The sequence below is a fragment of the Priapulus caudatus genome, unplaced genomic scaffold, assembly GCF_000485595.1.
Source record: "Priapulus caudatus unplaced genomic scaffold, Priapulus_caudatus-5.0.1 Scaffold225, whole genome shotgun sequence".
NCBI classification, from domain to species: Eukaryota; Metazoa; Priapulida; class Priapulimorpha; order Priapulimorphida; family Priapulidae; genus Priapulus; species Priapulus caudatus.
The window spans coordinates 510,338-530,611 of NW_014577286.1; the positions used below are offsets into that span (position 1 = coordinate 510,338).

The following is a 20,274-nucleotide window of genomic DNA, read 5'->3' on the forward strand; positions in this document are numbered from 1 at the left end:
GGAGAGCTGGGATATGACTGCGCGGGACAGACGCCGTAATGCACTCTCACTCGCTAAATGTCGTCCGCGCTCGAGCGCCGGGCGAGAGCACGTGTTAACCGGGATTTACCTCGCTCCGCGGGGGGAGGGAGGGTCCCTGGACGATGGTGTGTTTTCTGTGTGAGGGCGGGGGGAGGTCCCCGACGAGTGAGTTTTTGTAGGGGGTGGGGGGCGACGGACCGTAAACGTTTTAAACGGATTGCAAGAAGTAACCTCGCAAGAGATTATACACTCCGCAGTCTCTCTCATCGGATGAATGTAGAAGCTGTGACGGTCAAGTGCGGGGCAGGTCTGCACGTATTCTCGACTATTCCCCGCCCACGTAATCAGCCAAAAAACACAAACCTACGTTGTTAAAAACGCGACTTAGCGTCGCGCTAGGTAGTGCAACAGCTTGGCCGCCGAAGGAATCGGATGCAGAAGCGATTGCGTTCAGGATGTTACCATCGAACAACGACAACTTATCCATACTCGGCCGGGCGAACGACGGAAATACAGTACACAGGCTACAGACCACATATCACATACATCGGCCCGGCACACACACAGACATAGCCGCGGGCACGCAACGCGCGGCGGGCCGCACGCACGCACCACGCACGGCCAGCCACGGCACAGGCACGCGACAGCCCCCAGGCCACACACGACGCCCACACACACACACACACAGCAACACATATAGTATATATCAGAGTCCATTATAGAAAATTCTCGTGATTTATGGAGCCTCTTGAGAATATATATATCACACGCGCCCGCCCACACGACACACGCACGCATGCACGCACGCCACGCACGCACCGCAACGCACGCAAACGGCACGCAGCGCACGGCACACACGCGAGCACAAACACATCGTGCGCAGCCCAGCAACACGAACGCGCACCACGACACACACACACACACACACACGACACACAACCCACACACACACACACAACACAACACACATAACTCTGACATATATAGATATATATATATATATATCATACATTACAGCGCCGCACGGCAGGGATCGGGGGGAATCCAGACATCGCAAATGTAATCGATAATTCGCCGTGACCGCTTGACACACGGAAGGGACCGATGGGTGCGTTCAAAGGTGTGCGTTCCTGTAACACTCCCGTTATTCGGTAGCATGAAGAGAGAGCGGGGGGGGGGGAAGGATTGACCGACTGCGACGGACCGCACTAGCGGGCGAAAGAAAGATGAGCGAGAGATCGGGGCGGCCGACTGGTGAATTTCGCGATTGTATTGTATTTAACGCGATTGATGAAGATCTGTTACTAGATAAATCGTTGATGAATTCGAGATAAAACCATACTCATACATGAGAAAGTTATTACCGTGTACTTTGTCTATTATGTCGAGATCATGGTTCTACAGGAGGACTGGGAAAACATTTTCAGATGGACTTTTCAAAGAACATTTATATCGGAAAGTTCAAGGAGATTTTTATTGGATATGTTTATTCGGAATTCATACACAGGTAACAGAAACATTACGCTGGATTAATTGTAATTAAATAAGCCCCCATTCTTCATCACTGTCACCGTATCAGAAACTTAGCCCTGATTCACAATTAATCACCCTTCTAAACACTGTCACTTCTAGCCCGACATTCGAACTTGATTACTGGATGATTTTTACTGACAGTTACTGTAATTTGTGATCATCAGTTTAACTGTCTTAGTCGTTGTCTATAGTTTTAGCTCATGTAAGCAATTTGTATTGAGGTTTACACATTATTGAGTGATCAAAATTTATTTTTATTAGCAGGCAAGGGATTCTTTCTAAAATTCAAGGACATTTTTCATTGAAAATTTCAAGGACTTTTCAAGCACAAAAACAACATTACTAATTGGAAGTACTTTTCCAAGGACTCCCCGCCCTCAAATTCAAGGATTTCAAGACTGTGCGAACCATGCGAGACATACAATAAAGACAAATTAATACAACACTACCAAAAAACAGTTTTTTCATGGGTTTAACAAACTTGAAAAATTAAGAGCGATAGGGGGGGCTAATGCGGTGTGTTTATATTTGAGTTATCATTCCTCCCTGTGTGCGTGGCTCATCGGCACATCCGGGACACTATCGCGGTTTCCGGCTCTGCCGTGTTTGCACATAACGTCCGAGTGCGAGCCATTTTGCCGTGTTTGTGTAAACAGCTACTTCCTAACATATATTATTATCGGGTGGGTATATAGCTGGATACCACTCCGGCACAGGGGCAGGGGAGCGAGGCGGGCCGTCGTTGCCGTGGTTTGCGTTGTGTGGGTGCGTGCAGCGCCGAGCGAACGTTTCCGGACTACGGTAAAAATGCGCGCCGCGCCTCCCCCGTTGGTCCACTTTGAGTGAGCATTTCTTTTGCAACGCTTTGTGTGAATTTGTTCGTATCATTACCGCCATCTCGTACGCCCCCGCTATAATGTATGCAAACATATGCAGCACCGGTCGCCACAGCACACGCGACCGGCACAGCACGGGCACGCACGACACATGCACGGCACGCACGCACGCACGCAACGGCACGCACGCACGCAACCACACACACACATCACACAATTCCACCCAGAGCACACACACTCACGGCAGCACACACGACCGTGTACGCACACCACACACACACACACTCAACGCATCCACGCACATAAGTCTGCACGCAACGCACAACGACACTCCACACCGGATAGCTCTGCGTATGCCTGCAGTTCGCTCGGCTGCATGTCTGTGGCCGAAGCGAAGATGCTATCACGGGGAAAGCTACCGCAGTGACACACAGGCCCCCCGCCCGCCCGCACACACACACACACGCACCAGCACGCACGTCCGCCGGCACCAACGGGCACACACGCACGGGCCACCCTCCGCCCCGCACGCATCCCGCACACCGCGCAACCCGAATATACACACCGGGTTAATATTTTTGCTCAGAGCTCGTGACATTACACCTTCGGCAGCGGGCACCACCTGCAGGCTCACTGCATTCTTTCACCTGCGGCTGGATTGGGCACGTATTTACCTGGCCGCATTCCGCCTCGCCGCTAGTTACAGGTGACTGGGCCGACCTGGCGGAGGATGCGAACGCCGTGGTGTCGACCGCAGGCCGAAAGTGAAACTCGTCAGCCGTTGTTTGAGGCGCATTCTGGCTGGTAAACTCGGGCAGAACCACCCTCCGACCGGCCAACCCTTGCGGCACCCTGACGCCTTCTAGCTCGCGTGTGCGTGCGTGCGTGTGAGTGTGTGTCTCTGTGTGGCGTGCGTGCGTGTGTGGTGTAACAGTGTGTTGTGTGTCTGCTGTGTGTGTTGTGTGTGTGGTGTGTGTGTGGTGTGTGTGTGTGTGTGTGTGTGTGCTTGTGTGTGTGTGTGTGGTGTGTGTGTGTGTGTGTGTGGTAATGTATGTAGTGTGTTGTCTAGTGTGGTATGTATGTATGGTATGTATGTATGTATGTATGTATGTATGTATGTATGTATGTGTTCTAGTGTGTATGTATGGTGGGTTCTAGCAGCGCGGGTCACAATCACGCGATGACCTGCAGTCAATTATTAGAATAAAAAAGGTGTGTGGGAAAGAGACGAAGGGAGGGAAGAAGTGAGGAAAAAGAAAGCGAGTGAAAGTGAGAAAAAGGGAGAGCGTGTTTAAAAGATCGAAGAGGGATAGACAGAAGAAGAGCGACAGAGGTGGGAGGGAGAGGAGAACGCGAGAGGGGAGAAGCGGAGGGGAGGGAGGGAAGAGGAGGGGGAGGGAGAGGAGAGGGTGGGTCAGTAAGTGAGCAGGCTGCAGTGTGAGGGGTGAACTAGAGAGACAAGAGCGACACACCACCATTGTACATCAACGCGCAAGTGCAAAACTCCCGGCAAATGTACAGCAATTTCTGTCGACTGCAATCTTCTAACAGTAACAGACAATGACAACAATTGTAGACACATCGGCTCAGCGACAGTGCCAGGTATTAATATAAGTGCTTCTCAAGGCCGGTGTGGCCCGGCTAGAGTGGCTGAGCACACCACAAGTCAGCTTACACACTCGCATTACCACCAAGAGCAAACGACAAAAAGCACGGAAAACATCTTAATATTACCGTGACACAGTGCCGGCAGGCAGACAAGGGAGACACGCGCACTATACATCTACATACGTACAGGGAGAGCGGAAATGCTGGTATATTGTGCGATGTTAATATAGTGGGCAGGAACTGTACACCTATTGTGACCGGGTTCAGTCTTGCATTACTGTCCCATATCGATGCAGCTTTTAATCAGCGCTCTAAGCATCCTCCGAATCAGCATTCAACGCAGAGTCGACGTACTTTGAAGTGTCATTAAACTGTACGAATTAAGCGCTCAAACGATAGGTGCCTGTGACCACCTGCTTGCAAATAACCTAACCAAACTACATACTATTTTTTTTTCGAATGCGGTTCAGCGCAACCAGCATTAGCAGCTGCGGGTACACGCAGTGCGAGCGCGCAGGTGAAACAATGCGCGCGTTCACAGGTGTGGCTGCGTTCACGTTGCCCTAGCAGCAGTGCGAACAGCCGACACTGACCGTAAATACGGACATGGCTGCATGTGGATAGAGACAGACAGGTGTCGCCCCGATAGAGCGAGATTTCCTCATTTATCACCTCGTTAATTCTGATGTAGGTAGGGGGCTGGCAGACAGACCCTGCATTGGTCGAGAAAGTTACGGGGCTGCGTTCGTACTCGAACCGTCTTAGACAAGGACATACACACCGGCTACTCACTCACACGCACCTGTGTGAGGATTGAAGTGTAATGCAAGAGACAAGTAATCTCGTTAAAATCGCAGTTCGTTTTTATTCAAAAATAATACATCGCCAGCAACAGGCCATCAATACCACAGAGATAGTATTAAGTTGACTGTATGCACACACGTATGATTGTTTGTGTGTTGACTGTATGATTCCAAACATAGCATGGTGAGTGTCTGCTGATGGTATTAGATATGGAGAGTTTGAGCTATAAACGAATGATACCTACAGTTCGGTTCAGATTGTTTTCTCGGGGTGGATTTCTAGTCAGATGTGTTCCATTCCATGCGAAATTGCTAGTAAAATGCGTTCCTTTGAATCTATCTGGAAATTCATTCTCCGCACATCTCGACATTGTTCAATTAGACACGCATCATCACACCATCGTGTGGCCACGATCTGTTGCAAATGTTTGCATTCGTAAACTGTCTTGCACCTAATCACTGCTTCGTTCCTATAGCGTTCAGCCTCACGCACTGTTCCTCATGCATATGGTAGCGCCATCTTCTGGCAAGAACAATCACCTATTCTACTATGATGTCACTCGTTGATGTCGGCCAATCCCTGCTGCACTGCGCTTGTCCCGAACCGCTTCCATCTGAGCATCTAAAAGAGAAATGCAGATACGTGATATACATTTATATACACGCATGAATAGTGTTCCCGCCAATATAATCGAAATCGCATCTGAATTTGAAACCCTCGAGTCACTTTCAAAGACTCCCTGCTGCTTACTAAGCTACATAAACTAGGTTAAGCTCCGCCACGCACAATACGCACCCCTTGGCTGGGTCTAACACAACTTTCACACACAAAAGTGAAGCGAAGAGTAAGCTATGGAAAAATTCAAGGTGGCTAAGGCGACGAAAACTGCCTGCTCACGCCGCGCCATTCACATTCTCCCCAGGTAGTGTCCACCCAGGCCAAACAGCTAACCGCCTATGTTCCCCACTCTGTATTATAAGCATTGTTGGGAGGAAACGCGGGGCTATAATCTGTTTGCACTCACATGGCACTCTCCTCTGCCTCTTGCCATACAGCATCGAGTGACGGTAGTCTGCCGCGACCTGCGCAGAGGGCTTGACTTTGACCAGCTCCTCGCGTAACACGCGTATTCGGAAGGGAGACTCAGTACTGCAAATAACAACACACGAAACGACGTCACGATCAAATTACAATCTTTGTTGGAATAGATTGTCACAATACGCCTTACACATTTACATATTAGTAATTGTCTTTATTTTGGGAGCCTTCAAATTGGCACCGAAACTCTACAATGCAGACACCAAAAGAGGTGGGGAAATCCGTGCATGCGCACAATGCTCACACACCAACATACAAAACGCATGTGCATATCACCAGGAGTCTATCAATATATATATCGATAGACTCCTGATATCACATAGATGTGCTCTGTAAGTATTTTTATAGTTTCTCGAGGTACACGCACTCATTCTTGCTGAGAGGGAGGTAATCGCTCTCTGTCTCTATTTCCTCCTCGTTATCCTCTTCCTCCATATCATCAAGATTTTTCTCGTCAACTGATCCCAACTCATCCTGTTCTGTTGCTTGCTTGCGTTTTTTCGACTGTTTTCCTTCTGGTTTCTCGCTCGGTTTGAGTGCAGATACCTTCTCTAGAAACTCCGCCGGTAACTTTTTAGCCTCAAGACGCTTCAGTTTTTCTTTCTAAATGCACACAAAGTATCATAAAGTTATTGTCATGCAACTTAGAGGTGAATGAAAAGTGAATGCAAATGTAAATCATTTATATACGTACACGTTATTATGCTAGGAAATTATTTACAAACGAGCAAAGCATATAAACGGGGGTGAAGTCAAATGCATGGTCATATGTGAAATAACTATAGTCACCGGCTATTAGGGCTAAAATCTATTAAACGTCTCATGCACACACGTGCACATTCATACAACCGATACTAATTTGATCATTAAATTCACATATATACACAGACACAGTCCACCTTTTGCTCTTTTAGAATCTCATCTCTCTGTCTTCGTTTCTTCCTCTGCTGCTGCTTCTGTTGCTGAACGCTCTGCAGTGCCAATTTCACCTTGTTCAGTGCACTATCCTTGCTCACGTTGAATGACACGCTATCCGGGGCATCATCAGATCCACTCTCTTCCTCCGAACTGCTTTTGCCTAAACAAGAAAAATCACTTACACATAATGCATCCAACTAGCCGTAGTTTATAAAATATCTACTGCACTACGTTTGTGCAGCGAAGGCTACGGTAACTAGAGATAGCATCTACCAAGCCGAGTGGTTCCCAAACTTTTAGACATGACCAAAGGAGCATTCAGATTTCATTACTTTGACGTGCGACGAAAGTCCTTTTGCTTTGCAAGGGATAAAGACGGACTGTACATTTTCTGTGCCTCGAAAAAATAATTTTTGAAAAGGTAATGGTGATTTCAAGAGTTGGTTGCGCTCATGCGACTTACTGTACAATGATAGTTTGTTGGGAGAGTACCTGCTCATTAGGAGCTAGTGCATTCTATCTAGGAGGCAAAGGAGAAAGCTTCTGGGGGGTCTTTCTGGGTGCACGGTCATGTGGTGCCACCCATCATCGACATTAGCATGAAAGATAACTTTTTTAAAGAAATTAGCCTATAGATTTTAGCTGATACTAGGTGGGTTAGTGACTTAAAATGGGTTTAGTTTCAATTTGCTTAAGGGGTCTTTAATGCCCTTCTATTATGATAGCCTGTACAACAGTTTTATTCATGGCAATATCCAATAGCAGATGACTATTTCGATTGGTTAAATTTATAGGAATGTGCAGTCTTCCAACAGCAGACATTTATATTAAATATTAAAGAAAGCCATGTACAATTCGTCATTAATTAGGTGTTTTAGGTGCGATTTATTCTGGTAATGAAGCACAGTGAGATATTTCAACATCAAAGTAGTTTCTATTTACTGGTCAGTATGATAACTTGGTGTTCAAAACCTCAGTGTTATGTTGGTGTTTCAGTTTGTTCAGTAGGTTTTCGATATACTAAACGTCTCGTTAAAATTGTACACAACCCTGCTACAGATATTCTCAAGTTTCATGTTTATTTCATTGAGTCCAGGCATGGCGATTAGTGACCTGCACTAACTGAGGTGACTCACCCAAATTCCTGTTTTTAATAGAACCATCATGTAATCTCCGTCTCCACTACGCCTCCCGCGCTAAATCTTGTAATCCTTTAATCGCTGCTTTCCTCTCTTCTGCATTCCACCCTCGAACCTTTCACACAAAAGGCTTCAACGGTTGTCATGACTACTATACACGCATCTAGTGACCCCAACCCAAATCCAACATGGCGACCGGAATCGTCAACTGTATAGACTTTTACCGCCCGATCATCACCTGCGCCGTTCTATTACCTATAAAATACAGCTAATAAAATGAGCACTGACCCGGTCGCCAGACAAGGGCACAAACTACACGTTGCGTTTTACGATAACGACCACAACCGCATACATCTGATCATAAAAGCTGAGCTTAAACGCTTCGACCGTACAACGAACGCGTATTCTCTCACACACCCTGCTACACCGACTCCGACATATTTGACAGGTTTATTCGCATTCGCAGCCCGAGTGGGTACTCGGCGCAGATCAGCGCGGGCAGTTACCCCCGCCCTGGCACCTGCTCCCTGCGTATAACCTGCTTAGTCTAGCTCATCGAACGGCTGCGAAAGTAATTCGATAAAAGTGGCGGCAAATGATTTTGTTTTTTTTACGGGGACGTCTGCAGAAATATCCCGCAGGACGTGACCATGCTGTCAAGCGTGTGGGGGCGGTGTGTATAGTCCGGAAACGAACGGCAATCCGAGTGCGGCAGAGCACAGGTGCGAGACGAGGGCGTCAGTCTATCGTCGCGCGACGCCCGAACGCCTCTCTCGGGAGACTTCCACAATGAGACAAACGCCCCTGCGACGTGAACATAGACTGGTACCACGCCGCGCACACTTCGTTTCCCGCGCAACGCGGGACACGGCTGTCCGCTGGACACACCCGCCCTACTTCGGCCCCATCTAACCCCGCCCTTAGCTCAGCTCTGACATGTCATCACCGGCCTGCATTCATCAGGGGAAGATTCCTAGTGTATAAGGAATGCTGCCTCGAGGGTGACAACTAGACTGCCGCTGCGGCTTTCAGCTGCACCAGCGATGACCGTAAACGATAGAGAGCGGCGTCAGTCTACGGAGATGCTGAGAGAGGGCGTGGGGATGAATGGGACATCGCGGGACAGACGCGATAATGCCACTCTCACTCGCTAAATGTTCGTCGCTCGACGGCCCAGCACTTAAACGGATTAGCCTCGCTGCGGGGGGGGGAGGTCCCTGACGATGTGTGTTTTTGTGAGGGGGCGGGGGGAGGTCCCCGACGATGAGTTTTTTTTGTGAGGGGGTGGGGGCGACGGGACGTAAACGGTTAAACGATTGCAAGGAATAACCTCGCAGAGATATACACTCGCAGTATCTTCTCATCGGATGATGTAGAAGCTGTGACGTCAATGCGGGCAGGTTGACGTATGTCCTCGACTATTCCCCGCCCACGTATCAGCAAAAAACACAAACCTACTTGTTAAAAAACGCGACTTACGTCCGCTAGGTAGTAAAGCTGGCCGCAAGGAATCGATGCGAAAGCGATTGCGTTCAGGATTACCATCGAACAACGACAACATTATCCATACGTCGCGCGAACGACGGAAATACATACACAGCTACAGACCACATACACATACACACCGCCACACACACAGCACGCACGTACATGCACACGACGTTACGCACACGCAGGCATTCAACACCCGGAGTAACCGATTGTAACCGATCGTCGGTTACTTGGGTCTAACCGATATATGATTACAAAATTACAACCGATTGACAACACTACAATTAACCCAGCAGGAAGATCGTAGGTTGACCTGTTCAATGCTGCGTCAAGCTATTGAGATCACAGGCACTTTGAACATTTCAATAATAAAATTATGGTAAATGAACACGAAATGTGTTTATTACCAAAGTCAATGTTTAGCTACTCTCTTTTTTGCCTATTGTTGGTAACAGTGTCCCATTGTTCTACAAATGCCGTTCAGATGCACCTCTGTAAAACACGATAATTATTTCACTGCACGCACGCCACTATATAGAACCGCAGAGAAAGATAGAGCAGGTGAAAAAGCATGAGCGCCAAATTCGCACAACACTCACTTAGTTTCACACCATCACACCAAAAATACATGATAAATAACAGCCTCTATGCTGGTATCTATGCATAGCAGAATGTTGACTTGTTTGAATTATTACTCTTCCAATTTGGTACAACACACTTTACCTGGGCAGAGAAATCTGGTCATATCCTGACGAAAACTCCCGCTCCACAGCAATGTAAATGGGAGCAAATACCCGTTTATTATTCGAGACTTCCTAACCGCGCTACGCAATTGTTTAACCAATGAACGTGGCCACGTGTGTGATGTGACCCCTGTGCGAATTATCGTGGCTTGTCTTGGAAACGAGTGATGGGGATCGTCATGGAGATTGGAACCAGGGAGCACTTGAACCCAGAATGCAATGTGTTGCCATTACTCATGTATAAACAAGCAGTTGCTCCCATTTACATTTCCGTGGACTGGGAGTACTCCTCAGGAATTTACCAGATTTCTCTGGGTAAATTGTGCTGCACCAAATTGTAACATTGTATGAAGTTGAGTTTACACACGAATAATGGCGGCGCATTGCATGCCGGGGTGAGCTTATGCATGCCGACCCCAAGGCTCCATTTATAGGCCTGCCAAGCCAATGTAGCATAATGCGAGCAGGCATGACGTCGCTCACACCACTACGTTCATTGGCCGAAACAAGCGAGTAGCGCGTTTACTATTTAGGGAGTTTCGGACAACGGATGATAAAAAGGCAATCAAAGGATTTTAAACAAGTGAACATTTAGCCACACATAGATACCAAAATAAAGGCTGTCTGTTGTGGATTTGTGCTGTGATAGTGTGAAATGAAGCAAGTGTCAAGCGAATTTTGCGATCATGCTTTCCAAGTTTCCTACCTGCGCCATAGGCTTTTAGTTTTATTGTTTTTGCACAGTGGCGTGCATGCAGTGTAGCCTACTTGTGTTGCAGAGGAGCACCTGAATGGCATTTACAAGAATTATCACTATCACTATCAGTGATAGTACTTTTAATAGGCGAAAGAAAGTAGTACTACTACTAGTATTACTATTAGTAAATACATTTCGTGTTTTTGTACCGTCATTTTATTATTGAAACGTTACAACTACAACTTACAAGTGGTGCCTGTGTACCAGACACTGAGACAGGTAAACTATCAAATGTTTTACTTATTACTACGAAAACTAGGCCTAGTTACCTTCGTTGAACATTGCTGTCATTACAACAACAACTTGATTATTGATGAGCACAGTATTATTGCAATAATAATAATATTGTTTTCACAGCACACCGTGCTCACGTGCTAATCATTGGTGCTGATCAGTGGCACAGTCACATAGCCCGAGGAGCTAGACATATGCAAGAAGATGAAGCGCATTGGTCATGTACTTGTGACGCCATTTTAGATCACAGTTTGCGCAGTGTGTGCATCTAAACGTTTTCATGGAAAAACATAACATACATGGATATACATAACCGGGCGAAACTCGTAACGGGTTGTTATAACTCTACACTGTATCCACATATGACCGGTAGTGAGCGGCTGGCTTCATACAACCGGACGAAAACAGTTTGACAATTTATGATAGGTGACCGGTCGGAAACAACAAGTTTTAGGTCACGTGGTAGCGGTGCATAGATGAGTTCCTCGTCTCTTCGTAAATATAAAGTGGGCAAAGTCCAAAGACCGAAAACCTATCTAGATAGGCGGATCGAAGATGTCAACCTCCGTTATCTCTTTGCTTTATTATGCTATAAACGTAACTTTGTAAAGATTAGACTGTGGTGCATGTCTCCTGGTTCTCGCGCGCAACACTGCCAGCAGAGAAGTTATCATGCAGGTTGTCAGAAAGGTTCGTGTTGAGAATAAACCCAGTTTGGAAGTTCTAGTCTCTGAAAACGCACCAGCAAACCGCCCTGAGTGATTCACTCAGGGGTTCCCTGAATTTCCTCCACAGAAAACCATAGCGACGCGTTGTAACCCTATCCTGGGGTTTGGGTTACATTATTGTATCTAAGCTGTCCCATGAACCCTGCCATCGCTCTACCAAGGCTTTCTTGATTTCTCCTTTGGCTTCGGAGAAGGAAAGCGGAGAGTGGTCTTCAGATTTATCCATTTCTGCAGCCTCGAGGGCTGCCCGTTTCGCTTCTTCGTCTGCAAGTTCGTTTGCGGCCAGTCCTGCATGTCCTGCTACCCAGCAAATGTCGATCTTGAGACATATACGCATCCTATATCATGTATTTCGCACACGTCAGGAATTTCGCACAACACCGTTAAACTTATGTTTAAACTCTGACGACTATACCGTTGCTTACAATGACGGTGGCGCCACTGGAAGCTCAACCACGGAAAAAGTTGAGCAAACTAATGTTTCGGCTGCAGGCTATACAGACCGAGGGTGTTTCGTATTTATTAATTTAAGATCAGAAGGATTACAACTTAAGCCTGGGACACACCATGCGAATTTTGCTGCGATCATATCCGCAGCGAAATTTGCGGCGAAAATATTCGCACCCGCATGCGATAATCGAGCGGACACACCATGCAAATTTATTCGCTCGACCGGACACACTACACGCGATCTACTGTCGCCACACTGCTCCAACGAATTTGTACGCAGCGGTAAAAATCCGCAGCGAAAATATCAAACATGTTTGATCGCTGCGAATTTCGGTGCAGATGAAATTCGCCCGCGCTTGAGCGGACACACTATGCGAATTCCACAGCCGGGTTTAAAATCCGCTGCGGTCGTGCGAATAAATTCGCATGGTGTGTCCCCTGCTTTAGTTTCATGCACGACACGTAGTTTTAGTTATAATATGAACGAATTTGTCCTAAAATGAATATCATTTGGTTAAATAGCAATTAGGTTTAAATATAATTGCACTTTTGTGATTAGCCCTCGGTCTGTAAAGTGCAAGATAAATTGGCGAATGCGCAACTTTTTCAGCCTGGTGGCAGCACAATGGCATGTGTCATGTCAGCATCCAAAAATTAAGATTTCGAAATTCAATGTTGTTTTATGCGTAATTATATAAATTTTTAGGTATATGCTATTATATATGCATTTACTATCATAATATACTCTAAAATTCTAGGGGAAGTATCGATCCCGTTAAGCAAAATCATCGGTGTCGGACTTCCCTCACACACAAATTAGTCCCTGCCTATTTCGCGCATCTAAGTCAAACGATGCGCCCATGTGCCAAACTTGACAAAAGATCTACATAATGTATATATTAAATAATTTAAATGTGAACTTAAATATACCTTGATCGTTAATATAATGTAAAATTATTATCTTTGATGCGAAGTATGACTATCAGTGGCTGGTTACAACTTACATGCTTGAGATATGTCTATCTTACAGGGTTGAGATTCTTCCGCGGATCTGCGGAAGTCTGCGGATTTGACAGTCCCAGTGGTCGATTTTGTGAAACGTCTAAATTCGTTGAGAAAATTGGGGGGGGGGGTGTAACAATGTAAACATTTAAATTATATACCCTCAACAGCACCTGACTGTAGACAGTAGACTGACAGCGAAGTATACAGTGTATCTGTTTTTGTGTACCAGAAAAGAAAATCCTCGTTCACAGGCTGCAGTAGAGGGGCAGACATTTGAGGTAGCTGATCACATAACGACCATGCCTGGCCTGGGGGCCGGGTTTACATGTTGCTGTGTGCATGTTGTGTGCATGACTATGCACTGATTGTTCCATTCGCATTGTGTGTTTTTCATTCAAATCTCGTCGCAGCAAGGCAGCTTATGTCTGAGTAAAACAATGCAAGCGGCGGGCGGAAACAGAAAAATATTATTATGTCTAGAGTCTAGACATTTAATAAAAAAACTTGCCCTATTTTCAGCCCCCTGATTTCCTATTCATAGTTCGTTTGTTCCTTTTGACAACTTGAAAAAGTGATTCAAGAAGTCTCATATAATGTGTTCAGAATAGCTTAGAATGCACCAAATTGCACCATTCTTTAAAAAAAGTTAAGGGGGAACATGCCCCCGGAACCCCCTAGCATGGCTATGATCTACGGTCTTCGCATTGCTTGCTCCTCTGTTTACTAATTTCAATTTCAGCTGAAAATTAAATTCTCCAATCTCATCCCTGATCTTAGTATCTAATATAGATGTCATAATACTGGCATACCCTCTTGCCAAAACCAGAGGATCCCTTTACGTTTAGATTCTTTGTTCCTGTCATCCCATGATATTAGAATTCTTTTCCTTTCAATTTGGTTAAAATTGCAAAATTGAAGCTTTTTCTACTGCCGGCAATCCGCAATTCTACATTACTCTTACAAAATGGTCTGTCAACAATCTGTCTCTTTAATCTGTCAGTGTCTATTTGTTCAACTTTGTACCTCTCTGTCTTCGATCTCCTTTTGACTTTGTTTCGAGTTTGAAGACTAATCTTTATGAGGTTATAGTATGAGAATCTATGTTCTATGTCTATGTTTAAACAAAGTAAATCCATCCTTGTTGACAGATAGCTACAAGTTGGCTTCTCATTTCTCATTACATGACAAGAAGCCTACGACGTGTAACAGTCGCAGAGCGTTGTTGGGCTAGTCATCAGAGACACTCGTATTTATACGATACATGTTTGTAGATTTAGGGTGGGAAATAGCATATCAGTCCCTTAAAATGCATGCAACAGTGTCGAGTGATGGCTTGTTCGAAAGTCTTTACTGATCCACAAGAATCTCTGTGCACACATACATGCTGATGCTGGGGCAGCTTTATCAATTTATGTAAAAGCCATGCGTGAAACAACATTACAAACAATATTTGCTGAAAGCAATTAATGTACGTTTGTATTTTATATAGGAACGAGATGTATTATTTACTTCATTCATTTACACCAGTATAGGCATTGTTAAAGCTATATTACTGATGTTACATGCAATTTCAACTAATATCCATCGTTGTGCTAATAAATGGAAAACTGACATTCACTTGCAAACAGTGATGGCGCGCAGTGCCACATGTGAATAGTTTACATTGTTGTTACATCCGAGAAATGGTCGTTCATCAAAAGATCGTTAAACTCTTGTTCTACAAAAATATATTTGGCTCAGTTTTCAAAAAAGTTGTCACAGATAACGTCAAATTTAATAGAATCAATCGTCAATAGAAGATTTTGTAATGGATAGTGCCAGACTGTGTATTGACTTTGGTCTCGGACTTTGTACTTGCTAGTTTGACTAGGCTGCAAGACTAAAGTCTAATAAGAGCTACGCTGTTGCTACTCCTATTAATAAACAATATCGGAAATAGCATATAGCATGCATCTGTGAATTAATTCAGATATTTATTATTTTCAGTTCACCTCACTCTAGATCTGTGAAGCATGGCTTTAATAAGGCTAGTGTTTTCGATCTGTGGGAAGCCGATGGCATTGCGACCATATGGAAGGAACATTAGTATATCGTCGACCTGCGGCACCAAGGCATCTTCTCTAGTGTACGAACAACATGGCGACCCTGAGAAGGTCGTGGAAAAGGTATCCGTGGACATACCACGCGCCCTCAACCTTAAGGATATCCTTGTGCGCCTGCTCGTGGCTCCAGTGAACCCGGCAGATATTAACACGATTCAGGGAACATATGGCGTCAGTCCTCCGCTCCCAGCGGTTGGTGGCAATGAAGGTGTCGCAGAAGTTATAGACGTGGGCGACGCCGTCAGGTTCTGTCGGCCCGGCGATCGCGTGATTCCGGCGATACCGGGCTGCGGCACGTGGCGTACTCACAGCATCATGTTTGCCGACCAGTTGCGGAAGGTTCCGGACGGAGTGCCGGACGCGGAAGCGGCCATGGTTGCAGTGAACGCATGTACGGCGTACAGAATGCTGTGCGACTATGAACTGCTGAAACGTGACGATGTCATAATGCAGAACGGCGCAAACAGCGGTGTGGGACAGAACGTGATCCAGATTGCTCGCGAGATGGGACTTCTCTCCATCAACATCGTCCGAGACAGAGATGACATGGCGGACTTGAAGCGCCACCTGATGGCACTCGGTGCAAACTACGTTTTTACAGAAGATTCCTTTCGCAAAGAAGGGGGAGCATTCTTCAAAAATGAAAAGAAGCTTCGTCCCAAGCTGGCGTTTAACTGTGTCGGCGGTAAAAGCTCCACAGAGTTGATGCGTCATCTGGATGATGGAGGAAAAATGGTCACCTATGGTGGCATGTCCCGTCAGCCAATAATAATTCCGACGGGTGTGATGATTTTTAAGCGCTTAAAAGCGGAAGGATTCTGGATGACAAAGTGGAATGAGGCCAACAGGGATACAGATCAGCAGGACATCATGTTTAACACTATATTCGGTCTAATGAAAGAGGGTAAGCTGGTGGCTCCACCTGCTGACAGAGTGCCATTTTCTGACTACGAGAGAGCAATAAGTGCTGCAGTTAAACCTTACACCAGGAAACAGTTGCTGGTTCCTGATAGCTAGTGTAGTTAGCACTTTCAGGTTGCTTGTTGTGGTAAGTAATTTAAACTTCAACACGCATTGCGCATTATCTTTGCGTAAATGGCGCGTTTCTACGTGTATACTTCATAGCATATTTTAATTGTGATACTGAAAAATTCTTAGAAAATAAAAAACTACAGTTCTCTCTATGCCATCATCTTTGTGCTCTGAATCTGCGAATCTTTTTTATGGAATCGCCTTTAGATGCAAACAACATCTAGCGATGGGATTTTTGTTAATTACCAGATAATATTCTACTAATTATGCAAGCAACCGGTGGTGGCAGAGCGCCGTGGCTCTCCTCAGGAGCCTCACATGCAGTGCCTCTGTTAAGCATTGTGTGCCCTGTCTGCCTCTCACACGTACCAGTGAGCACAGAGCCGAAACCACTGGAGCATCCATCACCCGTAATTGTATTGCATTTCCATTCAAATCGGCTTTACGGCCCGCCCGGGGGCAGCGTATAGCGAAAATTTATTTCTGCTGCCGCCGAGAGTCGATTGCCGACGGTTGGGCGCGATTTTTCGTGGCAGGCTCTGGTTGGGGAGTGCTGCCTCACCAGAGATTGCCGAGGCCCTTTCTCCCTCCGCATTCTCATGTAGATGCCGACTTCGGTTTCGGCAATTTTGTCACGGCGGACGTTTACGAGTGGCGTGGCTTTGTCGCAAGAGGGAGAGCGCAGCCGCGATTGAAATATTCATGGACTTCACGTTGGAATACACGAGGCGAGGGGACTGAGGGTAGGGATACATGAGGCGAGGGGAGTGAGGGTGGGGATACCTGGGTGAGGGGACTGAGGGTGGGGATACCTGGGTGAGGGGACTGAGGGTGGGGATACCTGGGTGAGGGGACTGAGGGTGGGGATACATGGGTGAGGGGACTGAGGGTGGGGATGCCTGGGTGAGGGGACTGAGGGTGGGGATACATGGGTGAGGGGACTGAGGGTGGGGATACATGGGTGAGGGGATCGAGGGTGGGGATACCTGGGTGAGGGGACTGAGGGTGGGGATACCTGGGTGAGGGGACTGAGGGTGGGGACACATCATGACATGGGTGAGGGGACTGAGGGTGGGGATACCTGTGGAGGGACTGAGGGTCGGGAAGCCATTCTAGCATAAGAGTTGAGCAGGGTGAGGAGGATGAGGGTTGGAATGAGGAGAGTGAGAATGGAGAAGCACAGCCACCATGGACATCGCATCGGGAGGCAGGGGATGATCTGGAAGTACCATCATGCACATCTGGTAGGCATGAAAGCCGGGCAGGGGCGCAGGATGAAAGATGGAGAGAGAGGGCCGCAGGAGAAAGAGGGGCAGGGCCCCCGGAAGGATGTAGGGTGAGGATGAGATGACCGAGTGAGGATGTGGGTGGGGTGGGTGCCATGAACGAGCTTGCGTTCGGGTAGTATTTGAATCCAACGTGACAGTAAATCGGTCTAAGCGCCAGCTGTCCAAGCGCAAATCTGTAAAAAAGCGCCATAGGTCTCGTATCCCTTTGAGAGTGAACTGTACGTAAGCTCGTTGATGGCAACCTGAAGTCTTCATGTTATTGCAATGATTACCGTATGTTAGTCTCTAATTTAATAGCGTCGATGGCAAAGTGTGCTGGCTGAGTTTACGACGAAATTAACTCATTGACTAATTGTTTTGAGTTCGAATCTATTGGCGAGGATGTGGCATGTGTAATTTATTGAGATTTCGTAGCTACTAGATACGTGTGTTGTATGTAGTGCGCATCCCGCAATGATATGTAGCTACGTGTAGACAAAATTAAACTGTTCTGAGAGAACTAAACTTCATGCTTTCATTTAGCGGTTGAACGGTTTGGATAAGTTGAGATTTCGACATTGCTTTGCAGTTCTCGGAATGTTTCTGTAAAAACAGTTAACACGCGTAGCTTAAACCTCTCGAGATTACTCACCGGCTAAAGTTTGCGCACAGCGCACAGCCATTAATCTGAAGGATTCTGTGTTTTCTTTCTCCTTTTTTTTCTAGCAATTACTGTAGAATGAGCCGGCTACATTGGCTTGAAGTATAAGGATGTTTCCAATGCAGTTCCGCTTCTAAAACAAGAAGAAAATTTAGTTGTGGGAGTAGTCACTCGCTGCTCCGCCGCTCTCGCATTCCCTTTGCTATTACCACACTCCTGTCTCCCTTCGCGTGTTTAGTGTGCTTTATGGTTTTATAACCTACTATCCTATTACTTTACTGCACGCGCGTATATGCCATTGCCTCTCCCTGTAGGCGCGCTCTCCAACTCTCGCTCGTTTCGTCTCTCTGGTCTCTCTTCTTTCTCTCTATCTCTCTCTCTCTCTCTCTCTTTCTCGCCTCTCACTCTCTCACTCTTGTCTCGTCGGTCGGCTCCTCTCTCTGCTCTCTCTCTCTCTCTCTATCTCTCTCTCTCTACTCTCCGTCGTCTCTCTTTCCTCTCACACTCTATCTGTCTCTCTCTCTTTTTCTCTCTCTCATCTCTCATCTCTCTATGTCCTATTCTGTTGTCTTTCGCTCTTTTCGCTGAGTTCCTTCCTCCATCCATCCCTCCCTCTCTCTATTTTCTACCTCCCTCTCTTTTTCTCTCTCCCCCTTCTCTCTCTTTGTTGTAATCACATAGAGCGACAACATAGTATTATTGCTCCGCCCCTAGTCTGTCTCTTTCCCTCTCTTTTTCTCTCACTAGACTCGCACGTAGATGCGACTTGTAAAATCGCGGATCGATGGAGAAAAAATCGCGATGAAAGAAATGAAAGCATTCCGCATTCCAGGTGGTAGGCATGTCTTCATTGATTCCTGCCTGCTCGCAAAGTCACATTTGCATATAGGACATGAAATATTAATCAAGCAATTAAAACGCAATATACGGCGAAGACCCGCTCGTATTTCTTCTGCTTATATGCCATCCGCGCACATATATTAGTCGACTTTGTAGAACGTGTGTGACGCCGTGCGCGGGTGTGCGATGCGCGTCCGCTGCGTGCGTGTGTGACGTTGCGCAGTGTTGTGGCGTGATTGCGATGGTGTATGCGTGCCGTGCGCGTGCGATTGCGTGTGTGTGCGGCGTGGGTGTTGCTGCGCGTGTATGGTGGTGCTGCGTGTGTGCGAAAGTGTATGACTTAACAATGTTGCTCTATCTTAATCTTCAGGCGAACGGCCGTCGAACGGCTAACCTAGGTTACCGGCACTTTTGTAGCAGGCTTCAATTAATGATAAGTATAGTGTTTTGTTGGCAGGCCGGGCTCCACTCCGACCGGTCGGAGGGACCGCATGCGCGTTCCCTAAAATCTCGGTAAGCGGTAATTTTTCCGCGCGACAAAATCCGGCAAGAATTGTAAAAAAGCGGGGGAGTTGGTATTTGACTTTCCTCGGAGATTTCTCTTAAAAGGGAAGGTGTGTTCACTCTCTCTCTAATTCACTTGAATAATCATAGAAAACTTTATCAAAATCCCGCGGATCAAATTTCTGAGAAATTCCTGCTAGTTTTGAAATGCTCCACTCAGGATTATTCGGATTTACGGCGGGCGTCTCAAGGACCAGGAAAAAGCCCGCACAAAAGCGCCGCGAGAAGAGGGCGGTTCAGACTTATTGACGTCAGTGCGAGGATTAGGGGATGCTTTCAAAGGGATGAGTACTGAACGAGCATGATGCGTACCCTAAATAACACTACAGTGGCAGGGGCCCGGGGTTGGCAGGCGGCTCCTATACGAGAACAACAGCATAAGCAACCCAGCCTTTAACGCGTGTAAAACTAAGCTAACCACCGATAGTTGATGCATTATCGT

General features: G+C 46.6%; 2 protein-coding genes across 2 annotated transcripts; one reads left to right on the forward strand and one right to left on the reverse strand.

Moving 5' to 3' along the window:
• Positions 1-4,838: 4,838 nt before the first annotated feature.
• Positions 4,839-11,376, reverse strand: LOC106807618 (nucleolar protein 58-like). Its single transcript, XM_014810012.1, has 5 exons — positions 11,218-11,376; positions 6,800-6,978; positions 6,268-6,503; positions 5,827-5,951; positions 4,839-5,423 (listed from the first exon to the last, which is right to left on the reverse strand). The coding sequence occupies exons 1-5, from the start codon at positions 11,237-11,239 to the stop codon at positions 5,350-5,352; spliced, it is 636 nt and encodes a 211-aa protein (XP_014665498.1). The 5' UTR covers positions 11,240-11,376; the 3' UTR covers positions 4,839-5,349.
• A 306-nt stretch (positions 11,377-11,682) lies between these two features.
• On the forward strand, positions 11,683-16,651 carry LOC106807617 (trans-2-enoyl-CoA reductase, mitochondrial-like). Its single transcript, XM_014810011.1, has 2 exons — positions 11,683-11,872; positions 15,352-16,651. Exon 2 carries the CDS (start codon positions 15,378-15,380, stop codon positions 16,482-16,484), a length of 1,107 nt encoding a protein of 368 aa, XP_014665497.1. The 5' UTR covers positions 11,683-11,872; positions 15,352-15,377; the 3' UTR covers positions 16,485-16,651.
• Positions 16,652-20,274: the final 3,623 nt, after the last annotated feature.

Excerpts from the sequence above, each read along its gene's own strand:
- LOC106807617 (XM_014810011.1), top strand. The coding sequence starts at position 15,378 with ATGGCTTTAATAAGGCTAGTGTTTTCGATCTGTGGGAAGCCGATGGCA.
- LOC106807618 (XM_014810012.1), bottom strand. The coding sequence starts at position 11,239 with ATGACAGCAATGTTCAACGAAG. Across the intron at positions 5,952-6,267 it reads CTCCCTCTCAGCAAGAATGA|TACTGAGTCTCCCTTCCGAA; the intron begins GTGCGTGTACCT and ends TGTTATTTGCAG. Across the intron at positions 5,424-5,826 it reads GAGGCAGAGGAGAGTGCCAT|ATGCTCAGATGGAAGCGGTT; the intron begins GTGAGTGCAAAC and ends TTTCTCTTTTAG.